Source organism: Dama dama, chromosome 26 (assembly GCF_033118175.1).
Source record: "Dama dama isolate Ldn47 chromosome 26, ASM3311817v1, whole genome shotgun sequence".
NCBI lineage: Eukaryota > Metazoa > Chordata > Mammalia > Artiodactyla > Cervidae > Dama > Dama dama.
The window spans coordinates 48,851,232-48,873,343 of NC_083706.1; the positions used below are offsets into that span (position 1 = coordinate 48,851,232).

At 44.5% G+C, this 22,112-nt stretch overlaps 3 protein-coding genes across 5 annotated transcripts in view; 1 reads left to right on the top strand and 2 right to left on the bottom strand.

The window, feature by feature from the left end:
* The window catches only part of TULP4 (TUB like protein 4), a 187,568-nt gene that overhangs the window by 117,833 nt on the left and 47,623 nt on the right, over positions 1–22,112 (top strand). For all 3 annotated transcript variants that reach the window (XM_061130428.1, XM_061130427.1, XM_061130429.1), the window contains exons 3-4: positions 3,700–3,828; positions 13,615–13,776. In XM_061130428.1, the coding sequence (XP_060986411.1) occupies positions 3,700–3,828; positions 13,615–13,776 (291 nt within the window). The remainder of the gene's footprint in view (positions 1–3,699; positions 3,829–13,614; positions 13,777–22,112) is intronic.
* LOC133047042 (hydroxyacyl-thioester dehydratase type 2, mitochondrial-like) lies at positions 11,867–12,405 on the bottom strand (the record flags this gene model as incomplete). Its single annotated transcript, XM_061130079.1, has 1 exon — positions 11,867–12,405. A coding segment is annotated over one exon (519 nt), but the record flags the coding sequence as incomplete, so codon positions are not given.
* On the bottom strand, positions 12,471–12,918 carry LOC133047290 (ribonuclease P protein subunit p14-like). The gene has a single exon (XM_061130470.1). The coding sequence runs from the start codon at positions 12,885–12,887 to the stop codon at positions 12,513–12,515; it is 375 nt and encodes a 124-aa protein (XP_060986453.1). The 5' UTR covers positions 12,888–12,918; the 3' UTR covers positions 12,471–12,512.

Consider the following 22,112-nt stretch of genomic DNA (forward strand, 5'->3'; position numbering starts at 1 on the left):
GAATGCCTGCTCCAGGTACCAGGCTGTTTTGAGAATCAGATGCTTTTGTAGTCTGTCTATGTTCTTACACATATTGGAGGTTAACTCCCTTGTTTTAGAATGGAACATTTTGAATCATCAGTTCAGTCACTCAGTTGTGTTTGACTTTTTGTGACCCCATGGACAGCAGCATGCCAGGCTTCCCTGTCCATCACCAACTCCCAGAGCTTGCTCAATCTCATGTCCATTGAGTCGGTGATGCCATCCAACCATCTCATCCTCTGTCATCCCCTTCTCATCCTGCCTTCAATCTTTCCCAGCATCAGGGTCTTAACTTTTTCTAATGAGCCAGTTCTTTGCATCAGGTGGGCAAAGTATTAGAGCTTCAGCATCAGTCCTTCCAATGAATATTCAGGACTGATTTCCTTTAGGATTGACTGGCTTGATCTCCTTGCTGTCCAAGGGACTCTCAAGAGTCTTCTCCAGCATCACAATTCAAAAGCATCAGTTTTTCTACCAGCACCATTTGAAGGGTATCTGTCTCAAAAAATGAACATCCTTGAGGTGGATTAGCTGGCACTAGGGCTTTGGTCTGTGTAAAAATAGTGCCAGGAATAGGAGGTGAAGTGACTTATTGACGGCATTACAGTACAGCCCAAAGAGGCCTTCCACAGACCTGCATTGCACTTTTACTGTTAATTTCTCTGCCTTTAATATTCCTCTATGAGTATTTATTGATAAGAATAACTATAAAATGGTAGAAATCTTAGTTTGGAGAGGGTGACAGGCTGGCATTTTGGGGGAATAATCAAAGACCTAAGTCAAAACTTGACTTACATTCTGTCTGTTCAGTAGAATGCACGCTTCACCTAACATCCTTAATGCTGGCGCTCTTAAAGCAAACAGGAGCCCCGTCTTCCTCTAAGAGGGAAGGAAGGCTCTGCCTTGGAATGCCTGGGCAGCTGCTCAGCGCCCTGCCGTGTGATCTGGGCAACTGAGAACCCAGCTGGCCTCGCTCGCTCGGCAATTCCTCAGCACTCTGGTATGTCCTGACTCTGCCAGGCAGACTGGAGGGATTGGGAGAACAGGAAATAAGCTGCCGGGAGATAAGACGGGCGGCTCGAAATCGCAGACGAGAGAGGAAATGAGAAAACTAACCCAGGGAAACAACACTGCCTTTGAAAACTTTATTTTTAAACCAAGAATCACTGGAAAGATTTCTCTTAATTTAGGGGAGCAACCCACCTATATTCCATTACACCAGTTACACTCCCAGCAAAGAAGTGTGTGGATGGGGGCTGCATTCTGTTAACTGCTGAGTCTCAACTCATCCGGAATTACGAAAAGATGAAGTCGAGTCTGTGAACTTTTTGTTTATCCAACAACCACTAGTGTTTACCACAGGACCAAGACATTTTAATGTTAGAAATAAGTGTGAAATGTTTTGTTTTTACCTCTGATCTTTTGTGTCCATGTCATGCTGTAACCACGCAGGCTGTTCTCAAGGAGAGGTTTTACTGATGATGATAACTAAATATGCAACCATATGTGGCAACCAATGCATGTTAAAGGAAAAAGGCAAAAGTATAGAAAATGTGACTTGCCTCTGTTTTCTGAATGATGATGTCTTGTAAGGAAGACTATAGTAGATGAATGTTTACCGTATTTAACCTAAAATAGTTTAAAAGCGATCACATTCTTATTTGTCATACTCTGTCCTCCTATCACTGTTCTGAAATGCATGAGTGACTGTGGGCTTGGACGGTGAACGTGTCTTTGGGGACCGGATTGTGGCACGCTGTGGTGTGCACTGTTCAGGCCAGGCACCACTGGGTCTGAAAGAAGTTTTATGAAGTTGGCTGCTTGGAAATTCTAAATTTTGTGACACATTTGGTCTGTTTAAAGACATTTAAGGATTAGATCAATAATTTAAATATAGAATTTTAAAAATTAGAACAAGTTAAAAGTGGAAGTCTTAGTCTCTCAGTCATGTCTGGCTCTTTGCGGCCCAGTGGACTGTATAGCCCACCAGGCTCCTCTGTCCATGGAATTTCCCAGGCAAGAGTACTGGAACAAGTTGCCATTTCCTTCTCCCAGGGTTCTTCCCGACCCAGGGATCGAATTGCAGGCAGATCCTTTACTGCTGAACCACCAGGGAAGCCCCTTTAGAAACTAGACTTTAAGATAACAGGTCTGGATTTGTCGCTCCGCGCTGTACACCTCCTGTCTGTTGTATGTTCCCAGCTCTGCATGTGGAGCAGGATATGACATCTGTTCAGTGAACTGAACTCCACACGGACCAGGATTTCTTTTTTTTTTTTTTTTTGGAACAGGATTTCTAAACTTCTACCCTCGCAACCTAACAGTTGGTAATAGGCAGGCAGTCAGTATTATTGGCTGTTGTTAAAATGCTTTTGGGAATTGAAAATAACCTACTTGCAATAGTTTTCAGCCACTGTTCAAAGCTATAGCCGAATGAGACTCATAACTTACACGGGGCATTCCTGCACATCATTGTTCAGAGGCGAGGGTGCCTCTACCCATCCCTCAGGTGGCCGGGGCTCTGGGGCGGAGGGAGCCTGGACCCGGTGGGCACAGGAGGTGGGGGTTGGTGAGGGCAGCACCTGCAGAGCTGCGACCAGAGCGAGGCAGGCAGTCCCGGCGGAGGGACAAAGTCAGATGGGCCAGCAGCAGGCAGTGGGCAGTGCCTCCGTCCATGGAGAGCTTGCATCCGTTTGGCATGGGGCCACTGACTAGGTTAGATTGGCTGATGATGGCCAGGTCTCAGAAGATTGCAGCCTTTCAGCTCTTTATGCAGAGTTTTAAAAAAGAGCTGAATGAATGAAATCTCAGTCACCAGCGCTGGTGGGTCAGGCCACACCTGGGAACCTGCCCCACAGTGACCCCAGGTGCTGGTTTTGTGTCTCTTGCGACCACTTCATAGCCCCGTGTCCTTGCAGGTTTTACTGGGCTCTGTGAGGGCCAATGCCACCAACCACCTAGCAGGGTCCACCTTTAGCTGAGGGAGTGATAGTTGAGAAAGATGAAAATGATTTGTCCAGATTCAGAATTTATCAAATTTAAAAATTAAGTCCTTACGCACATCAGTTTTGAAGTTAATTATTTCTTCATCTTTCCTCTGTGATAAATCACAAGCAACTTATTTCTACTGTGTATTTTTTTTCCAAACTGGCATGTTTAGATGTTGAGCTATTTGGAAATAAGGTAGTCTTGGAAAAGACATAGTTTCACTTTGGGGAAAAAATGAGATTAAATAGGCCCCACCCTTTCTTTTTTATTGCTAAATAGAGAGCCCCCGATTCAGATGCACAATGAATTTTGAGAAAATTGCTTTCCCACCACATGGGACCATCAGAGGAGTGATCCTGGAGCTGCAGGAGGCAGGGCGGGTACAGGCAGGCTCTGGCTTGCTCTCTGTTTTCATGGTGGTGGCCATTTTCATGCTGGAGTTTATTATGGTTTGCTCAGTTGCCCGCTGTTTGTCAGGAAGCCTTGACAGGCTTTGTCAGGGCCAGTCCCTGAGATAGCCATCATCCGCTCTGTGATCTGTCCCCACCGCAGCCCCTTCCCTCTTCCTCCCGTCCTCCTTGAGTCCTTTCTTTGACCGCACTTTCTCTTTAGTTCTGGGTCTGATAACTTCGTGGACGGCTTCCTTGCCAACGGGCTCCTTCAGTAAATGTCTTCCTGGTCGTCTCTCAGGTCGTGCTGGTGAGGTGGAACGAGCCATACCAGAAGCTGGCCACGTGCGACGCAGACGGCGGAATATTCGTGTGGATCCAGTATGAGGGCCGGTGGTCCGTGGAGCTGGTCAACGACCGAGGGGCCCAGGTGAGCGGCAGGAGATGCCTCGAGGGCTGGGTGGAGGCGAGCGAAGCCAGGGCTTGCTGCTCAAGCTTCCTCTGGAGGGGGAAGGACGGCGCCTCCATCTATTCCAGCATGCGGCTGTTGTGAGAATCTCCACGGTTCCGAGCTTCAGTTGAATCTGTGAAGTCGTTTTGCACCATCAGTGTGGTGCTTCCCTCTTGACTCGGACCCTCTGCAGTGCTCCTGGCGCGGCGCGTCTCTGCGCCCTTGCGAAGGTGTTTGCCCACGTTGTCGTCTTCCGCGTGCTCTGGCGGGGAGCTCTGCGTGCAGTTCTCAGCACCTGCTCCTCAGGCCGAATTTCAGCGCTTGCTCTGTCGGGCTCCAGTTAGGGGGGCCACTGTGGTCGGTGCTCAGCCCCTCCTTTCTGGTGCCAATTTGTCTCTGCTCAGTGGGAAACCACTGCTCCCGGGACACCCGCCGAGCTGTGCTGCTTTAAACCCATCGGTGGGTTCTGGTGGCTGATGGTGCCAACCTGGCGCTCTCTCCCCGGGGGCACAGTTACATGGAGCACCCATCTTGGGTGCATAATGACTCGGGTCCCACCCCGAGGATTTGCCAGGCCCAAGTCCTCACAGGACCTTATTGACGAGGGGTTTCTTAGACTGTTTGACTCTGTAGGGATACTCTTCCCCACAACTGCCTTTCTGTACGTTTCCAAGGAAACGAATTCTCACAATCTCTCCTCCCAGCCGTTGCTTAAATAAGCTAGGAGCTTACCAACTTGGAGAGATGCAGACCGGTGGAGTGACGTAAAACTGCAGGGGATGAACCTGTCATCAGCAGTCAGTATCAGGCTGAGGGACTCCGTAGATGCCACCACCGGAGGCAAACCCGCCTCACAGTAAACACACAGTGTTCTGTTCTTGTGAGTTTATTTATTTGGTAAAGTCAATGTGCTAATTTTGACGGGCTCTAAGAAGGCCTAATCAGTTTCCTATATACCCCTGTGAGAAAAAAAAAGGAAGAGATGGTGCCTGCCCTGTGCCTGCTAACTCACCTGAAATAGAGCCACAGATGTCGAGATCTCCACGCCCTGAGAAGTTCACGTCACCTAGAAGGTGGCCCTTGTGGTCACGAGTGTGAGCTCTGGAGTCAGCCTCTCAGTCGTGACTCTTTGTAGGAAACACTTCATTTCTGTGCCTCAGTTTCCTCTTCTGTACACTCAGGACTTTAACGGCACCTGCCTCCAGGGATTACTAGGACTGTGCTCAGTTGCTCAGTTGTGTCCAACTCTTTGTGAGCCCATGACTATGCCTGCCAGGCTCCTCTGTCCCTGGGATTCTCCAGGCAAGAATATTGGAGTGGGTAGCCTATCCCTTCTCCAGGGGATCTTCCCGACCCAGGAATTGAACTGGGGTCTCCTGCATTACAGGCAGATTCTTTACCAACTGAGCTACCAGGGACACCCTACTCAAAGGATTACATAGGATTAAATACAGAAAATGCTATGATACCATCTGGACGTGGTGGTTGACCCCACGAGTTGTGATGGTGCCTCAAGCACTGTGAGGTGCTGGCACCCAAAGACCTCAACCCGAGGGCACACCTGCCCTTAAACAGTAACCAGGAGGTCATCACCAGAGACCAGCTTCAGCCTTGAAGCAGCAACTCTTCACGGCTCTCTGTCCAGTGCAGATTTCCCTGAACTTGCCCATAAGGTCTCTAGAGTGCTGTTGTTCTCCCATCCACTGAAGTGTGAACTCTTCCCCTAGAAAGGCCCAGTGGTTGGGTGAGGCCTGTCTTCAGACCTTGGTCGACATGAGGTCGTCAAAGCACTACTCGGAGAAAGGTAGCAAGGGGGACCTCAGAGTGTCACTCGGAGCTGGCCTTCCCTCAGTCTCCACAGGAGCCCTGCTGGGAAGGTGTTACTCTGAGTTAACGGAGGAAAGGACTCAGGCCACAGAGGCCGAGTAACTCACCCAGGAAAGTTTTTGAACCCAGGGTTGACTCCAAAACCCTGTCTTGTTCACAGACAATAAACTGTTTTCTCTTTAGCAGAAATACGTGTGCTCATAGTATGTCTATAGAGCTCAGGCTTCACCACTGTCAGCCCCAGGGTGCTGCTAAACTGTGTCCTGGTGACGAGGAGCGAGGCTTCTGCCTTCTCCAGTGGTAGCCATGTGGTCTCTGCCCCTACTTTGTCCCTCAGCTTTTCTTTTCACTGAGAGTTCGCTACAGAAAAAGTGTTTTAGAAATGAGAGAGGATGACTTCAGAGCTGGAGGTGAATGGGCTTCCAAGGACAAGAGAACATCTGGAAGCACCTGGAATCTCAAAAAAGCCTGTGCCCTTCAGGTTGATCCAAAGTATCTTGTGATCTGATCCAGATTTTTATATAGTTTTGCTCTTGGGCCTTCTGATTCTGCAAACCTCAGAACCCACTGAGCAAGTATCATTAAGCGCTTGCATTTTGGGGAGTTTCGGTTGCTTTTAATTCTGTTGAGGCTACTTCTTGTCTGAGAAGCGTCACGCTCCGATGACGATGACTCACTGGTGGAGGCAGCAGTGTCTGGGGGAGGAGGCACGTCCTTGAAGTCTGCCCGGAGAGCCGTGAGGCTCTGGAGAAGAAATGACAGGTGATTTTTGTTATATAGCGTGCCTTTCATTGTCATGAAGTAGCCAAACATTTGGCAGAAGCCAAGTGAAGCTTTATCACTCCTTTTTTCAGGAAATGATTGTGAGTCCTTTATTTCAGAAATGAGTCTGGAGGCATGCCTGCATTATGTTATAGTATTAGTCACAGGCTGGCTGTGCCAGGCACAGGTCTCAGGCTGACTGAAGAAAGGCTGCCTTGGGCAGGGGCCGTCAGGCCGCTGGCTCTCAGTGGGGCAGGAAGGGCTTTCTGCTTGTTTTTGTTGCAGCACCGGAGACTCCTTTCCCCTGGTTTTATTTTCCCAGTTTTGATATAGTCTTATCACTCTGTGCTGACCTAATTTAATACTCCCAATTGATTTCTATAAACATCCTATATTACCAATTTTTTGTGATTGTAAGATTGCTGGTATCTCAGAGAAGCAACTTATCACTGGCTATACGTTTTAGCCTCTAGTAAGAAGCTGCTCCTTTCGTACAAGGATAAATGAGTTAAACTGCATGTAAATAAGTAGTATTATCATTGCAAAATGAAAGGACTTCTAAATTTTATTGCAGAATTAATGTGTTGTCTGTCAAAGATCTTTTTGGTCCTTAAGAAAAACTGAATAATTTAATTGGTTGGAACATAAGGACCAAGAAACCAAAATTCCGAGTTTTCCTAAGCACACAGCACTTTTTCAGTAACTTCAGATGAGCAGTCAAGATGTCATGTGGCACAGTTCTGCCATGGTCATGATGAAGCATGCTGGTCACTGACAACCTATAACCCCCCTGGAAAAACAGCAAAAAGTGCATGTCCTTTTTTGTGTTTGGTCGTGTCCGACTCTTTACGACCCGACGGACTGTAGCCTACCAGGTTCCTCCATCCATGGGATTTTCCAGGCAAGAGTACTGGAGTGGGGTGCCATTGCCTTCTGCAGGAGATCTTCCCGATCCAGGGATTGAACGTGGGTCTCCCGCATTGTAGGCAGATGCTTTACAGTCTGAGCCACCAGGGAAGTCCTTATTATTATCTGAAATGTGATAAATCCAGTAGTGTTACAAATTTTAATGGAGGTGAACATTTCCAAGAATAAGCAACAGTGAAAATCATGGATACAAATTTCATTTTAAGTTAGAAAAGAGCTAAAAGGTAATACAAACTGCTTCCCTCATAGCTCAGATGGTAAAGAATCTGCCTGCAATGCGGGAGACATGGGTTTCATCTCTGGATTGGGAAGATCCCCTGGAGAAGGAAATGGCAACCCACTCCAGCATTCTTATGCCTGGAAAATCCCATGGACAGAGGAGCCTAGTGGGCTACAGTCCATGGGGTCGCAAAGAGTCAGACACTACTGAGCAACTAAAACACACGCAAACTGAAAAAGCAAATTCAGGTGATAGAAACAGGATCAAAATACCACTAATTAGAATAAATATAAATGGACTGATTTCACCAATCAAGATGATGCTTGACTGATTGCAGTTTTAAAAACAGCCATGTGTTATTAAGTCATACCTGAAACTTGACATGTACAAATTTAAAGTAAAAGGGTGAAAAAATATATTGAGCATATATCTAGGGAAAAAAAATGCTGGGGTAGCAAATACTACTTTCAGATAAGATAGACTTGAAGATAGAAAGTAATGTTTAGTTTGTAGAGTGCTGCCACATAATGATAAAAGGTATGGTTTACTAAGATAATATTTAAAATATTTATGCACTTAATAATAATATCAAAGTATATGAAGGAAATTGATGGAATTGAAAGTAAAGATTGGTAAATTCATTGATATACTGAGAGGTTTCAACAACAAAAGGAATTAGCAAAGATTTAGAAGATCTGAGCAACACAGTTAACGAGCTTGACCTAGTGAACATTTATAGTTTCTGAATTCACCAATTAGAGAACCAAGGATCATTTGAATGTTTACAAAAATTGATCATGTTCTAAGGTTTCACAGATTTTTTCTGTGAAGGGGCAGATAGTACATATTTTAGGCTTTATGGACTAGGGATCACACTTTAGGATATTATGTAAGTACTGTATAACAAGAAAGGAAACGAGAAAACTTTTTATTGATAAAATTAAAAGCTTGTTTATGGATGCTAAAATTTGAATTTTATGTAATTTTGCATTTAACAAAATATTCTTCTCTTAATTTTTTTCCTAACCCTCTAAAACTATAGTTTTTGGACTGTTCAAAAATAGGTGACAGGGCAGATTTGGCCCACTGGCCATAGTGTGCCACCCGGATTTTAGTATCTTAATTAAAAAATAATTTTTTTTTCATTGGTAGGTGTCATGATTACAGACCATAATTTCTGAATGGGTTAGAAGTTAATAACAAAAACATAAATATAAAAAATTGTGGGAATTCCTTGGTGGTCCAGTGGTTAGAACACAATGCTTTCACTGCCTGGGCCCAGGTTCAATCCTCCAAAATTTGTTCTTTGGAAACAAATCAATGAAACTGATAAATTGCTGGCAAGACTTGAGTGAGAGAAGAAAGATAAAACCTAAAATAATTGTATGAATGAAAAGTTGAACATAACTATAGATAAGGTAGAGGTTACAAGGTAATCAAAGGTAAATAAAAGATGCATAAGTAATTCAGTAAGGGGAAGAAAAGTCTTTTTTTAAGTTGAAGTATGATTGTATACAACATTATATTGATTCCAGATGTACAACATAATGATTCAGTATTTGTATATGTGGTATCTACTTACCACAGTAAGTCTAGTTGACATATAAGGAATAGTCTTTTTGACAAATGGAACAGAAAAACTGAATATCTGTACTGAAAATTTAAAAAGTAGAATCTTGATTCTTACCATATACCCTGTGCAGAAATTAACTTCTAAATGAAACATAGACATAAATGTAAAAGCATACACTTTGGAATACCAGACCACTTTACTTGTCTCCTGAGAAACCTGTATGTGAATCAAGAAGCAACAATTAGAACCAAACTTCAAACAAATGACTGGTTCAGAATTGGGAAAGGAATATGACAAGGCTGTATATTGTCACCCTTAACTTCTGTGCACAGTAATGCACAGAAATGCTGGGCTGGATGAATCTCAAGCTGGAATCAAGATTGCCAGAAGAAATATCAGCAGCCTCAGATATGCAAATGATACCATCCTAATGGCAGAGAGTGAAGAGGAACTAAAGAGCATCTTGATGAGGGTGAAAGAGGAGAGTGAAAAAACTGGCTTAAAACTCTACTTTCAAAAAACTAAGATCTTGGCATCCAGTCATGGCAAATAAAAGGGGAATAAGTGGAAGCAGTGACAGATTTTATTTTCTTGGGCTTCCAAAGTCACTGTGAACAGTGACTACAGCCATGAAATTACAAGTCACTTTCTTCTTGGGAGGAAAGCTATGACAAACCTAGACAGCATATTAAGAAGCAGAGACATCAATTTGCTGGCAAAGGTCCATATATAGTCAAAGCTATGGTTTTTCCAGTAGTCATGTATGGACGTGAGAGTCAGACCATAAAGAAGGCTGAGCACTACAGAATTGATGCTTTCGAACTGTTGTGCTGGAGAAGACTCTTTAAGTGTCCCTTGGACAGCAAGGAGATCAAACCAGTCAATCCTAAAGGAAATAAAGCCTGAACATTCATTGGAAGGACTGATGCTGAAGCTGAAGCTTCAGTAGTTTGGCCACCTGATGCAAAGAGCTGACTCCTTTGAAAAGACTGATGCTGGGAAAGATTGAAGGCAAAAGGAGAAGAGAGTGGCAGAGAATGAAATTGTAGATAGCATCACTGACTCAATGGACATGAATTTGTGCAAACTCTGGAAGATGAAGGACAGAAAAGCCTGCCATGCTGCAGTCCTTGAGGTCGCAGAGAGTCAGACACGACTTACCGACTGAATAACACTTCTGGAAAGCTTCGGTTTGCAGTGTTGGGCTAAGTAAAGGTTTCTTGGATTGGATACAAAAAACCTGAAACATAAGAGAGAAAACTTGACATTGAACGTCATCAAAATTTAAAACTTTTATGTTTTGAAAGAGATTGTTAAGAAAATGAAAAGGCGAGGTACAGAATGGGAGAAATGACTTGAAGCACATATTCTGATAGAGGATTGTATCTAGAATTATTACATCGCAATAAGGTAAAAAGACTCATGTATGTGTGTGTGAAGGTATGTATGTGTGTGTTTACATGCATATATATATTTATAATGAAGAGGTGAATGTGGATGGACATACAAATGTATATGGCAAGGAATGTGAGCAGGCAGGTTCCTAAAGATGGTGTGCAGATAATCAAGAAGCATGTGAAACGACACTCAGCGTGTCAGTCGTTTGGGAATTAAATTAAGATTAAAAACAGTGTCCTACTGCTGCACGCCTAGAATAGCTACAATAAAAGACTGGCAACATCAAGTGTTGGTGAGGTGTGGACCTACTCGCACACACTGCTAATGGGAGTGTAAAATGGTTTATCCACTTTGGAAAAGATTGGTAATTTCTTATGCATTTAAACACATACTTACCGTTTGACCCAGAAATTAATTCCGTTCCTAGGTATTTACTCAAGAAAAAATGAAACTATGTGTCTACAAAAAGTCTTGCACATGAATATTCACAGCAGTTTTGTAATAACCAAATGCTGGAAACAACCCAAATGCCCAGCAATTGGGAGGGATGAATAAGTTGTGGCACATTTATGCAATAGAATATTGCTCATCTATAAAAAGGAATGAACTATTGGCACACACAAGAGTTCAGAATACTCTCCAAGTTATTCCTCTCAGTAAAACCAGTCATAAACAAACGTGAGCATACTGTATGCTTCTGTTCATGCAAAATTCCTAGAATAAACAGCTAGTGACAGAAATTAGATCATTTGTTGCCTCAGACCAAGGGTGAGGGTAGGGAATTGACTGCCAAAGGGAACTTTATTACATATAAATTATAGCTCACTAAAGTTGGTATTTAAAAGAATAGTAAGTACTATCAACAACTACTTGCCAAGAGTTTTGAAAACTTACATGAACTAGACAAATTCCTGAAAACATTTTATAATAGAATTGACTGAAGAAGAAATAAAAAGCTTGAAAGCTTGACTGGTGCTAACACTTAAATAAACTGAACCAATGGTTTCAGCACAGCCGTGCTGTGCCACACGGCTTGTGGGATCCTACTTTCCTAACTAGGGATTGGACCCATGCCTCTGGCAGTGAAACCACTGGACCGCCAGGGAATTGCCTATTTTTTTTTTTCAGTGTTGAAAACCTAGATAGATGATGAATAATCTTAAGCTGGAGTGAAGCATAAGTGGACACTGGAACATTTCCCTACCTACTCCCCTCTGCCAGTACAGGTCTATGAGCCTGTCCTTGCTGAAGAATAGCAATCGCTGTTTTCCGCAGAGACTTTCAATAATAACAACACTAGTGCCCGAATTTGTATCTTTAAAGACGTATTTCAGGATTTGGGAGCTTCTGGGGCCATAACTTTAACCCAGCCTTCCATAACAGTCTTTTTACTTTCTAGTACGGAACAGGATACTGCAATAATGGCAATGAACCGCTTCAGCCTTTTCACTTCTGCAGAAGCTAAAACAACTTCCCCAACATATAAAGGAGCTGGAAAGTTAATTTCCTGGGAAAGAAACACACAGCCTGGCCCTGGCATTTTAGTACCAAGGAGAGCTGAAATAAGTCCATTGATCAAAACTCCATGGACAATTGTCTTTCTAAATCTGGTGTGTTTTGCAAAATCTTGGTCTAAGTGCAAAGGATTGACATCCCCTGTTAATTCTGAGAAGGTGGCCATATCCCTCTTTGTGAAGGCCCTCCTGAGTTCAGCCCGGTCTCCGACTCTGAGGTGCATGTGCTCTAAGGGCTGCCTGTTCAGCACTGCTTGGCTCAGGCAGATTCCCTTGTGAAGCCTACCCCACCAGAGGCGATGGCTGGACATCACTGGGAATATCTTCAGCACTCTCAAATTCCATTGACAGGAGCTTATGGGCTGCTTCAGTCTCCAAACATTATGCTGGCACCAAATAGTACTTTTGAGAGTGAGGAATATTTTCTCAAATTGAAGACTACTCAATTCAATACTAGTTCTCTACTATTGCCAGATAATGCAAGGAGAAATGGAGAAACCCGAATCACTCTGAAAGCACAGTTTTTGCCTTTATAGGATCCTAACAGGGTCAGAGAGCTCCACAATTTGACAAGACCACTGCTGCATATCCTCAGGATGGCTGGCAGGGCCTTCTCTTCATAGGTTAGAACGTCCAAAGGTAAGGCAGCATCAGCCTCACCAAACAGGTCCTTCAGGGCTGAAATAAGCAGCTGTTTGAATTGTGCAGCATTCAGGGCAACCCCACAATCTTGGAATTCTAGGCGCACTTTCATGTGGTGGTACTCAGAGGGATTTTTGTAAACAATTCTTTCATATGTGGTGGCTGGGGCTGGCATCTTTTTCCAGTGCTGATCACATCTACCTTGAGTCAAGACGGTGTTGGGCGGGTGAATTCATTTTCAACTTTTTGACTAACTTCAGCCACTGATTTCTTGCCTGCCTGAAGTCAGGTGCATGCACTCTGCACACGTGGTCGCGCTCAGTCCTCTCAGCCGTCTGAGACCACGTTGCAGAGAAGCGCAGGATGGTCCACGGCCTGGCCTCGCCTTAGCCCGTGGCGTCCCGCCGTCCCTCCCTATTTCTCGTTTTGATTGTGGGAATGTTGTTGGCAAGACTGAGAAACATATGATCAGAAACTGAGACTTTTGCTATCTTGATAAGTGACCAAGAGACATTGATGGAGAATCTGTTAGCATAAGGGGGAGGCCGTAGATCGAACAGTGTTTAAAAGCAAGGATGCTGGGACACAGCCCTGGGATAGTCTTGGCTCTGCCACTGGCCACTCTGTAAGACCAGGGAGAAGTTACATATGTACTCTCTGGGAGGTATCATCATGGGCTTGATGAATTAACGTGTGTGAAGCCCTTAGCATGCACTGGCGTATTCTTTCCAAACAATGTCATTTATATATTATTGTTAAAATATATACAACATAGTATAGTGTCTGTTTAAGGCCATCTTGATTTTAGCCAAAGGCTCAGGTAATGACTACAAATAGTCTTTGTTGAAAGTGCCTTCCCTTTCAGATTACAAGCTGACTCCTTTTGTCTGTGTGTCCCAAAGGTGAGCGATTTCACATGGAGCCACGATGGGACGCAAGCACTTATTTCATATCGAGATGGGTTTGTCCTGGTTGGTTCTGTCAGTGGACAAAGACACTGGTCATCTGAGATCAACTTGGAAAGTCAAATCACCTGTGGCATATGGACGCCTGATGACCAGCAGGTAACACCTCTTGCACATGATGTGTCATGTTCAAACTGCGTGAGCTAAGGGGGAAAGGCGTTAAGTTTTAACACAGGGAGGAGGTGGGGAGGAGCCAATTCAAAAGGCTCGTTAAGAGTCACAAAGGAAAAGAGCACAGAGCTTGTCCAAGTAACAACTGACAGAAAAATTTTGTGTGAACCATAAGTTGAGGAAATAATATTCCCCATCAGTATTGTAAATAGAGTTAATAATTTAATTGTACAAAATACTCATACAAATTTAAAATCTACAGGAAGAGCCAATTAATAAATGGATAATGGACATAAGTTATTCACAAAAGAGGTTCAGCTTGTCAGTAATCTTGGTGGGAAAGTATGTATTCTGGGGGAAAAAAGCAAAATTTATACAGTGAAGGTATATTTTCACTTATTAGTAGAAAAAGTGATACAGATGATTTTATTGATCATTCATAAGAGTTTAATCAAATAATTATTCTCATTCATTGCTGGTAATAATATACATTAGATCTTTCAGGAAGCAAAAATTTAGTACAATTTTTAAGCAAGTCTTAAAAATTATCATCTATTCTGATCTACTAATATGCTTTAGGAATTTATCTAAAAGAAACAAAACAGAAAGAAAATAAAAGTTGTAGTCATTAAAGCATTTATGATTATAAAAGTTTGGCAACAGTCTACTAGTATAAAAACGGTTAAGTAAATTGTGGTATAACCACTTAAAGGATCATATTGGAGTTCAGTAAGTTAGAGATTGTGGTTATAAAGATGGTGTATAATCTGAAAGGGCTCTTGTGATATAGTGTTAAGAAAAGAGCCAGGATACGAAATGGTATGTGTGGTATGAGTACCACATCCTAAAACAACCAAAGGAAACTACCCATCTTGTAAAAAGAACTGAAAGGAAATTAATCAAAATGTCACAAGGAGGTGGTTACTTTATGCTGATAAGCCTCTGGGTCATTTTTAAAACCTGATTTCAAATTTTCCCTTAATGTGCCTATTTTATATTCATGATAAAGCAATATATAATAACCTAATAAAATTATATATTGATTATTTACTTATTTTTTTAAATAAAACCTTTGTAAATATAAGACTTGTGTTTTCCAAGTACAACAGAATCCATTAAATACCAGGACATTTCACACTAAAGATTTCAGTTTAATTTTGGTAAAATTGAACAGTATAATATGAAACCATAAGTTTGGGGGACATTTTTTTAGTGAATTGCTTGCCTGTAGTCACCGTGTATTTCATACTTACAGTTTTTTCAAGTAAAAATGTTCAGTATTTTTTCCTCTTCTCAAAATTTGTGGTTTGAGAATTATAAAAGATAGTCTCTTCTGAATTTCTGAGTCTCTTCCCTCACCCTCCCCTAGAGGTATCTAATTACCCAGTAGCGTATGTGTGTTTCTGTGCAAAGCACTCGTGTTTATTTATTGCATGGGTTTATCTCTGTAGGCTTCTCCTGTCCCTGCCGTCCGCTCAAGAGGCTGCACCTGCGGCCCAGTGAGTGACCGCTCGCAGGCGCTTCTCCTCTCCCTGCTCCAGCTCCCTCCTCTGTGAGAGGGGTGCGAATTATTTTCTACCTCATTCCCAGGGTCTCTGTAATGACCAGATAAGGGAACACATGTGCAGGCCCTTCAGAATATGTCAGAGGAAGTCTCAACTTGGCATGCTCCTCTCGCCTAGAGTGATGGAATCATGAGGCTCCTGTCTCAGTCCCCCGTGAGCTGTGCCAACCGTATGAGTCCAGCAGACTGCACACCTGGAGTGTGATAGGCACGGGGCCCGGAGATGTGGGGGACATGGTGGGTGAGATGCCCACTTGCCTTTGAGGGCCTTTGATGGGCTGCAGCTTCGAAGCCCAGTTGAGGCTGTGGAGTTGATTCCCTAGGCAGGTCGGCAGGACTTCAGGGCAGCTTTGCAGGTGGTTGGGCTCCTGGCCCACACCTCAGTCTAGATGACTGTGTTTGTGGGTCTGTATTTAGAGCTAATGGATGAAGTTTCATTTGAGCAAAGTGCTCCTTTGCCTTTCAAAAAATATTGCCGACCTTGGAGGAATTCAACACAGAGGAGAGATGAATGGATGCTCTGTGGGTCATGTTTGAACTGAAACATTCCTCCCTCTGTCTCTGTCATTCTTTCATATCTCTTGCTTGGTTTCATACTTGGAAAAAGAGTATGAAGCCAGTGTAGTGTTTGTAATGTAGCTAATAACCTTCTGTCTTTGATGTAAACAGCCTCCAGGATGCCCCCCCATCTTTCTTTTTTGATTTATGTTTTTGTTGCAGTATAATTGCTTTGCAGTGTTGTGTTGGTTTCCGCTGTACAACAGCGTGAATCAGCCGCAAGTATACGTGTACCCCCTCCCTGTTGCCTCTCTCTCCCACCCCCATCCGCCTCTCTGTGTCCTCACAGAGCACCAGGCGGAGCCCCCACACTGTACAACAGCTCCCCACTGGCTGTCTGGTTACACACGGTCGCGTATGTAGGTCATTGTTACTCCATCATCTGGTTACGCACGGTCGTGTATGTATGTCATTGTTACTCCATCATCTTGAGACAGTTCTGATTGTGATGGGACTCTAGGCTGCTTCCTCTTAACTCTTTAAAATACAAGCAGCACTGTTTTACAAACAAGTGATTTTGAGATCTAGCTATTTTCCTATTTGTCATCTATATATATATTTTTTTCAGTTTTGGGGGGGTGGTCTGGGTAGACACTGTGGCTCTTCAGACATAAACATTTATAGATATGCAGCCAACTTGCATTGAGCCTTGGCCAAGTGTCTGTTCCCTGTCAGAGCCTTTCAGCTGGCTCTGGAGAACTTGAGGTGTGTCTCCATTAAGAAAGGTAGGCGTGCTGGCAGGCGATCCAGTTTGTGTCTCAGGGCGAATGCCACTCTCCTCAGAGGACACTGAAGATCTGTGCCCACAAGAGCAGGATGGAGGAAAAAGCCTCAGACTTGGAGCTGACAAATTTAGGTTAAATGAAGAAAGAATTTTGTGGTCAGAGTTCTGAGCAGAAAAGCACCAGAAGAAAACTCTCCCTAGTTTCCGCCCTTCCTGGGAGAACTCCAAGAAAGCGACTTGCAGAACCAGTCCTCTGGGGCGGGGACCAGGGTTCTGCAGAGGACTTCTCAGGCTGGTGGCCTGTCCCATTCTTGTCCCAGTTGCCCATTCTCTGTCACAGCTCCCTCGAGAGGCATGTGATGGTCTGGGTGCGCCAACTGTGTTTGGATTCTTTTAAGGGACCTCAGGTGTCAAACCACATGCTGGTGAGGCGAGTTAGCAACACAGTCAGTGCAGCCCCTGATCAAACAGGGCTTGTTTCGTCCCAGCGTTTACCGTTTCCCTCCCCCAGCCAGTTGCCCTTCCCACTGGACCCAGTCCTGGCCTGCTGGCCTATCCTGCCAACTCCCCCCCGATTTCTTCTCAGGCTGCCCAGTCCCCAGGCACTGGGGTCTTGGAACATCTTCTCCCGGGGCTCCTCCCTTGGCTGAAGGCCATCTCCCAGCAGCCGCCCTGGGCTCCTGCACTCCTCCGCTCTTGCTGGGCTTCCAGCCTCAGCCTTCCCCCCTTTTCTCCTGACCTCGGGGTGATTTCTGCTGCTGCCTCATGTACATCTCCAGCTCCCCAGCTTTGTGCTGTGCTTCCGTCTCCCTCTCGTCCTTCACATGGAGCCCAGCCTTCCCAGAGACCACCCCCCCCCCACCCCCAGCCGCCAGAATCCCACATGGTCCATGCTCCCTGTCAGTCTCCACGACCGCTCGGCACCTCTGTTGCTGATCATCTCCACACCAGGCAGGGCTTGTGCTTAACTTTCCTTCTTCCTTTGTCTGCACCCTCTACTTAGTCACTTAGCCCTATTGAGTCCACCTCCTGAATACTTTATTGCCAGGAACTATTCACTTGTATTGAAAAGTTACAGGTGATTATTCTCAGGCTGACATCAGGGAAGATAGCTAAGGCTCCACGTACCTAAATTCTGGAGTAGGGCTGGTGGATTTGAGGGCTCCTAAGTTCTTCCCAATTCTCCTTGTCTACGACTTCATCCCCGGACTGGTGTCTTCTGTTGTGTCCAGTGGCTGCTTCTGCCAGCCGGGCTGCCTTTTTCTTGGTTCATGTCCTGTGAGGGAATGAGTCGCTCTTCAGTTCTTTGAGTTACTCGAAGGTTCCCGTTGGCCCCAGCAGTGGCTTGCACATCGTGCCTCACGGAGTCGGGTGTGGCCGCCTTCTTGGGGCAGGGGGTGGCGTGGGGCTCGGGGAGGAGGAGGCGGAGAACACCCTGCGGAGCCTGGGGCAGCCCCACTTCCGTTAGTTTCGAGGTGATGTCAGGGTGTGACCCTGGTCCTTCTCTGCACACTCTGGCTCCTCTCTAGCTTCCTTTCCTGTTTGTTTTTTTACTAACTTTTATTAAAGAGCTGTAGTGTTTAAATGTCAAATAGTACTACTAGGTTTATAATGAATATTTCTTAAAAACACAAAGCACAAGCTACCGTTCAGTCCCTGGTGCCTTCCCTCCCGCCCCCAGGTTCCCGCTCCCTAGGCCACCGTGTTCGCTCGTTTCCCTCCAGACTTCTGAGTGCTTTTCGGACTCAGGTGTTCTCCAGTGGCTTCCTGCCTGGGAGATGAGGACTCGGCTCTGTCTCCCCGTCCCATGGCCGCCCGCTGTGCTCCGTCTTCCTGCTGAGGGCACACGTGACTCACTCCCAGAGCCAGGGCAGCACTGCCCTCCTCATGCAGTCCTTTGCTCTTTCCAGAATTAGTACAGTTGCCTGACTTATTTGCTTGGTTGTCAGCGTACCAATCATGAATTAATCCTTCCGCTTTCCAAACACTTGAAAAGCTCCTCTGAAGCGTTTCACTACCCCAAGTGGTACCTCTGACTCACTTGTTTCCTGGGCCCTCAGCCTGAACCGGTTGCTCTCGCCTGCAGCACACCTGGAACCTGATCCCGCTTCCTCATCTCCTGTTTATCTGGGACTGGCACGCGTGTTTCTGTGGTTTGTCCCTTCATTTTGGTGGAACACGTCTGTAGAAGGTTGTGAATTTCAAGATGCGCTTTGTCTCTCTCACCTGTTTGGCTGGAACATAGTGGTCACTTTCCAGCTCATCCTTTGCCTCCAGGGACTTGTCATAGCTCTGTGATATTTTCTTTTCGGTTTCAGGAAATCTTATTATTCAGATGTCCTTTTAGATTGATGATTTGATTTTAATTCTCTTCTCTCCCAGTTTCTTTTCTTTGCCTAATGTAATTTTCTAGGTGATGTGCTGAGCTATATCCCTCCCAAGTTTTCTTTGACTTCAAAAAAATTAATGCTATCACATTCTTAACTTTTTGGAGCTCTATTTTTGTTTTCTGATTAGATTATGATCTGTTCTTTTTAATATATATATCATTTAATTTTTATTTCATGGAGGACAAAACAATGTGAGGATGTTGAGTTTTTGAAGTATTCTTCTTTATTCTTCATTGTCTTTCTTTGCCAGGTTCTTTCTGGTTTGGTTTTGGCTTCTCTTTTTCATATTAGATGCTTTTTCCAAATGTGTGGTGATCCTTGGTTGTTCACACATATTTGTGACGTGGATACTAAAAAGTAAAGCCTGGGGGCTGGGGTAGTGAGTGGACCTGTCTTCTGCTTGGAAGACCCATCTGGACTTCGGAGTCTTGTACTGTCTTCTCTACCATGGCAGTGTTGGAGGTTGGCTGCCTGTGGGCCTTACCTGGTGGCTGAACTGGGCTCACTTTTATCATTGAGTTGCTGGGGTTTTCACCGTAGACCCCTGAGCTGTGTCTGCGCCTTCTGTTTAGCCCCCCCTGTTTAGTAAGATGCGAACCCGTCTGCCTGGGAGGGGAGGAGATGCAGCGGGCTAGCCGTTCCTTTTTAAGACGTCAGCCAGTCCACTCTGGGCAGGCGAGCTGGAATCAGCTTTCTCCTGTGCTTTCTGCTGTTGGTTTGGGCTGCAGCTGGCTCTGGTCTGTTCTGTCGCTTACCATGTGCCTGTCTGCTGTCCGCTCTCTTAAGCATTGACTTCTCTGTCTGCTGACTTACTCTCTCCAGTTCTCTGTAAGAGTTTTACACTCATCACACACAACTGAGTGGGTTTTGGGGAAAGTGTCAATCCATCCTGCAAGCCCTCATGCATTTCCAGGCTTCTCTGTGCCCAGCTCCCTCCTTCACACTCGCCCTAGTGGACTAGTTTCCTGAGCTCACATCGCTTTCCTACCTTCGCCCATGCTCTTCCTCCTACCCTTGCCCCTCTTCTGTCTAGTCAGCTCCCCCAGCCTCGGCGCCTGGGGATGGCCCGGCCCTGGCCTCGCATGAGGACTCTCCATGTCTCCTCCCATCCTCAGGTACCACACAGACGTGAACGGAATTCTTGGTTTACCCCACAGAGCCTGCCCTGGGGGGACCCAGCATTCATTTTTCATCATAACTCTTTTACACAAAGTCTGATTTTTTTTTTTTTTTCAAATCTGTTGACACTTGTGTGGAATCTTTCATTAGTTAGTTAAGGCTGGTTGATTCTTTTTTTTTTAAGTTCTGTGGTTATCCCTTCTTTAGAAAGCAGTTTGAATGAGGATCCTAATAACTGAATTCTTCCTCTTTCTCGAATCCAAAAATGGTTCCTAAATGTGATCATTGTTGGTTTAATCCTGATCCACGATATAGAAAATTCAACTCAGTGACAGGTATTAGCTGCTAGGATACTCTACCAAGAAAACCCACATGGTTCCTTTGGAAAAGCTCTTTGCAAGATTGTGTTTGTGTGCTCAGTCACATCTGACTTTGTGACCCCATGGACTGCAGCCCACCAGGCTTCTCTGTCCATGGGATTTCCCAGGCAAGAATACTGGAGTGGGTTGCCATTTCCTTCTCCAGGGGATCTTCCTGACCCAGGGATCGAACCCACATCTCTTGGGTCTCTTGCATTGGCAGGAGGATTCTTTACCACTGCGCCCCAGAGCTGTGGTGTCAAGATTTTCAGAAGATTCAATGTTCCCCTTGCCTGGCATGTGTCCCTGTGGTGCTGCCTGAGGCAGTGGGATAGGATTGATGGCATCTTCACAGACCACCTGCCCTCAGATTCTTTACCTCTTTTCTTCTGTGTCATAGCTGGCCCCTCTATTTCCAGCTCTTTGATCTCTTCTTTACAGTAATGAGAACTCTTTTAATCCTGTGCCAACAGACTTTTCAGAGTTAACCTGGAATTCTCCTCTTTCCCCAGTGTGCCCAAGACACCTATTCATTTTTTAATCCTTACACTGGAGTTGGAAGTGCGTGGTGCCCCACAGGTACTGTTTGCAGACCTTGGTCTCCGTGGGGCGGGGGTGCACGGCCTCACTGGTGCTCAGTGTGTGGTGCATAGTTGTTATGAATAGTTACTCTTCTTGTGTGGAGGAGTGAAGTCAGGAACAACAGTTCACCATCTTGGTGACATCCCTCCCAATAAAAACTCATGATGAACATCCTAGAATGACGTTTTAGGAAGTCTGTAGCTGCAGGAGGGAAACTCTAAGGCTCATTGCCTTCAATGAGAACACAAGTCAGAATTTTTTAAAAATCATGAAGGCAAGTACTTTTCATAAAATTCGGAAGTACTGATAATTACTTTGTAGAGTTTATCCAGGTGATGACAGATACAAACTACGATTAAATTATTCAGCCGAGGTTATCCTGTGATGCTCGTGAACTTAGAAAACAGGAGAACAGTCCTTTATAATAGAAGAGAGAGAAGTAGAGCCATGAAAACAAATTTTCTGCTCCACAGGATTTACGGACACAATCTTACAAGTGGAACCTATTCTTTCAGTAGACATGTATTATGCTTGACCTCCAATTATAAAAAAGAACCACTATTTTTTCCTTTGGAATGTTCTGTTAGGAGAAAAACATTTATCATACAACCGGAATATTAACGTGTTTGCTACTGATGTTAATAGTCCTAATACAGGAATACTTCACTTTACTAGATTTTAAAATGTAGGCATACTGAGTGTTATAATTATACTTGAAATTTCCATGTAAGAGAATCTTTTTCTATTTAAAAGAATATCCTGTCGAAATTGCCCTTGTTTAGAAGGTAGTTTGGTGTGAAATGAGAATTCTTCACCTAATACATATCTGACTTTAGATTTCCATGAGTAATGTTTGTTTATATACTAAAACTTTTTCAAAGGAGGTGTTAAATACTTTAACAGACCTGGTATTTTCTTAGACACTTTAAGCCGTGATTTCAAGTAAACTTGAAGGCCTTGTTGTGGAGTTGGTACATCCTAAACAGCCCCAAGAGAAGACTTACCATTTTTTAGGTCTTAGCACATAT

Excerpts from the sequence above, each read along its gene's own strand:
- LOC133047290 (XM_061130470.1), bottom strand. The coding sequence starts at position 12,887 with ATGCCAGCCCCAGCCACCACATATGAAAGAATTGTTTACAAAAATCCC.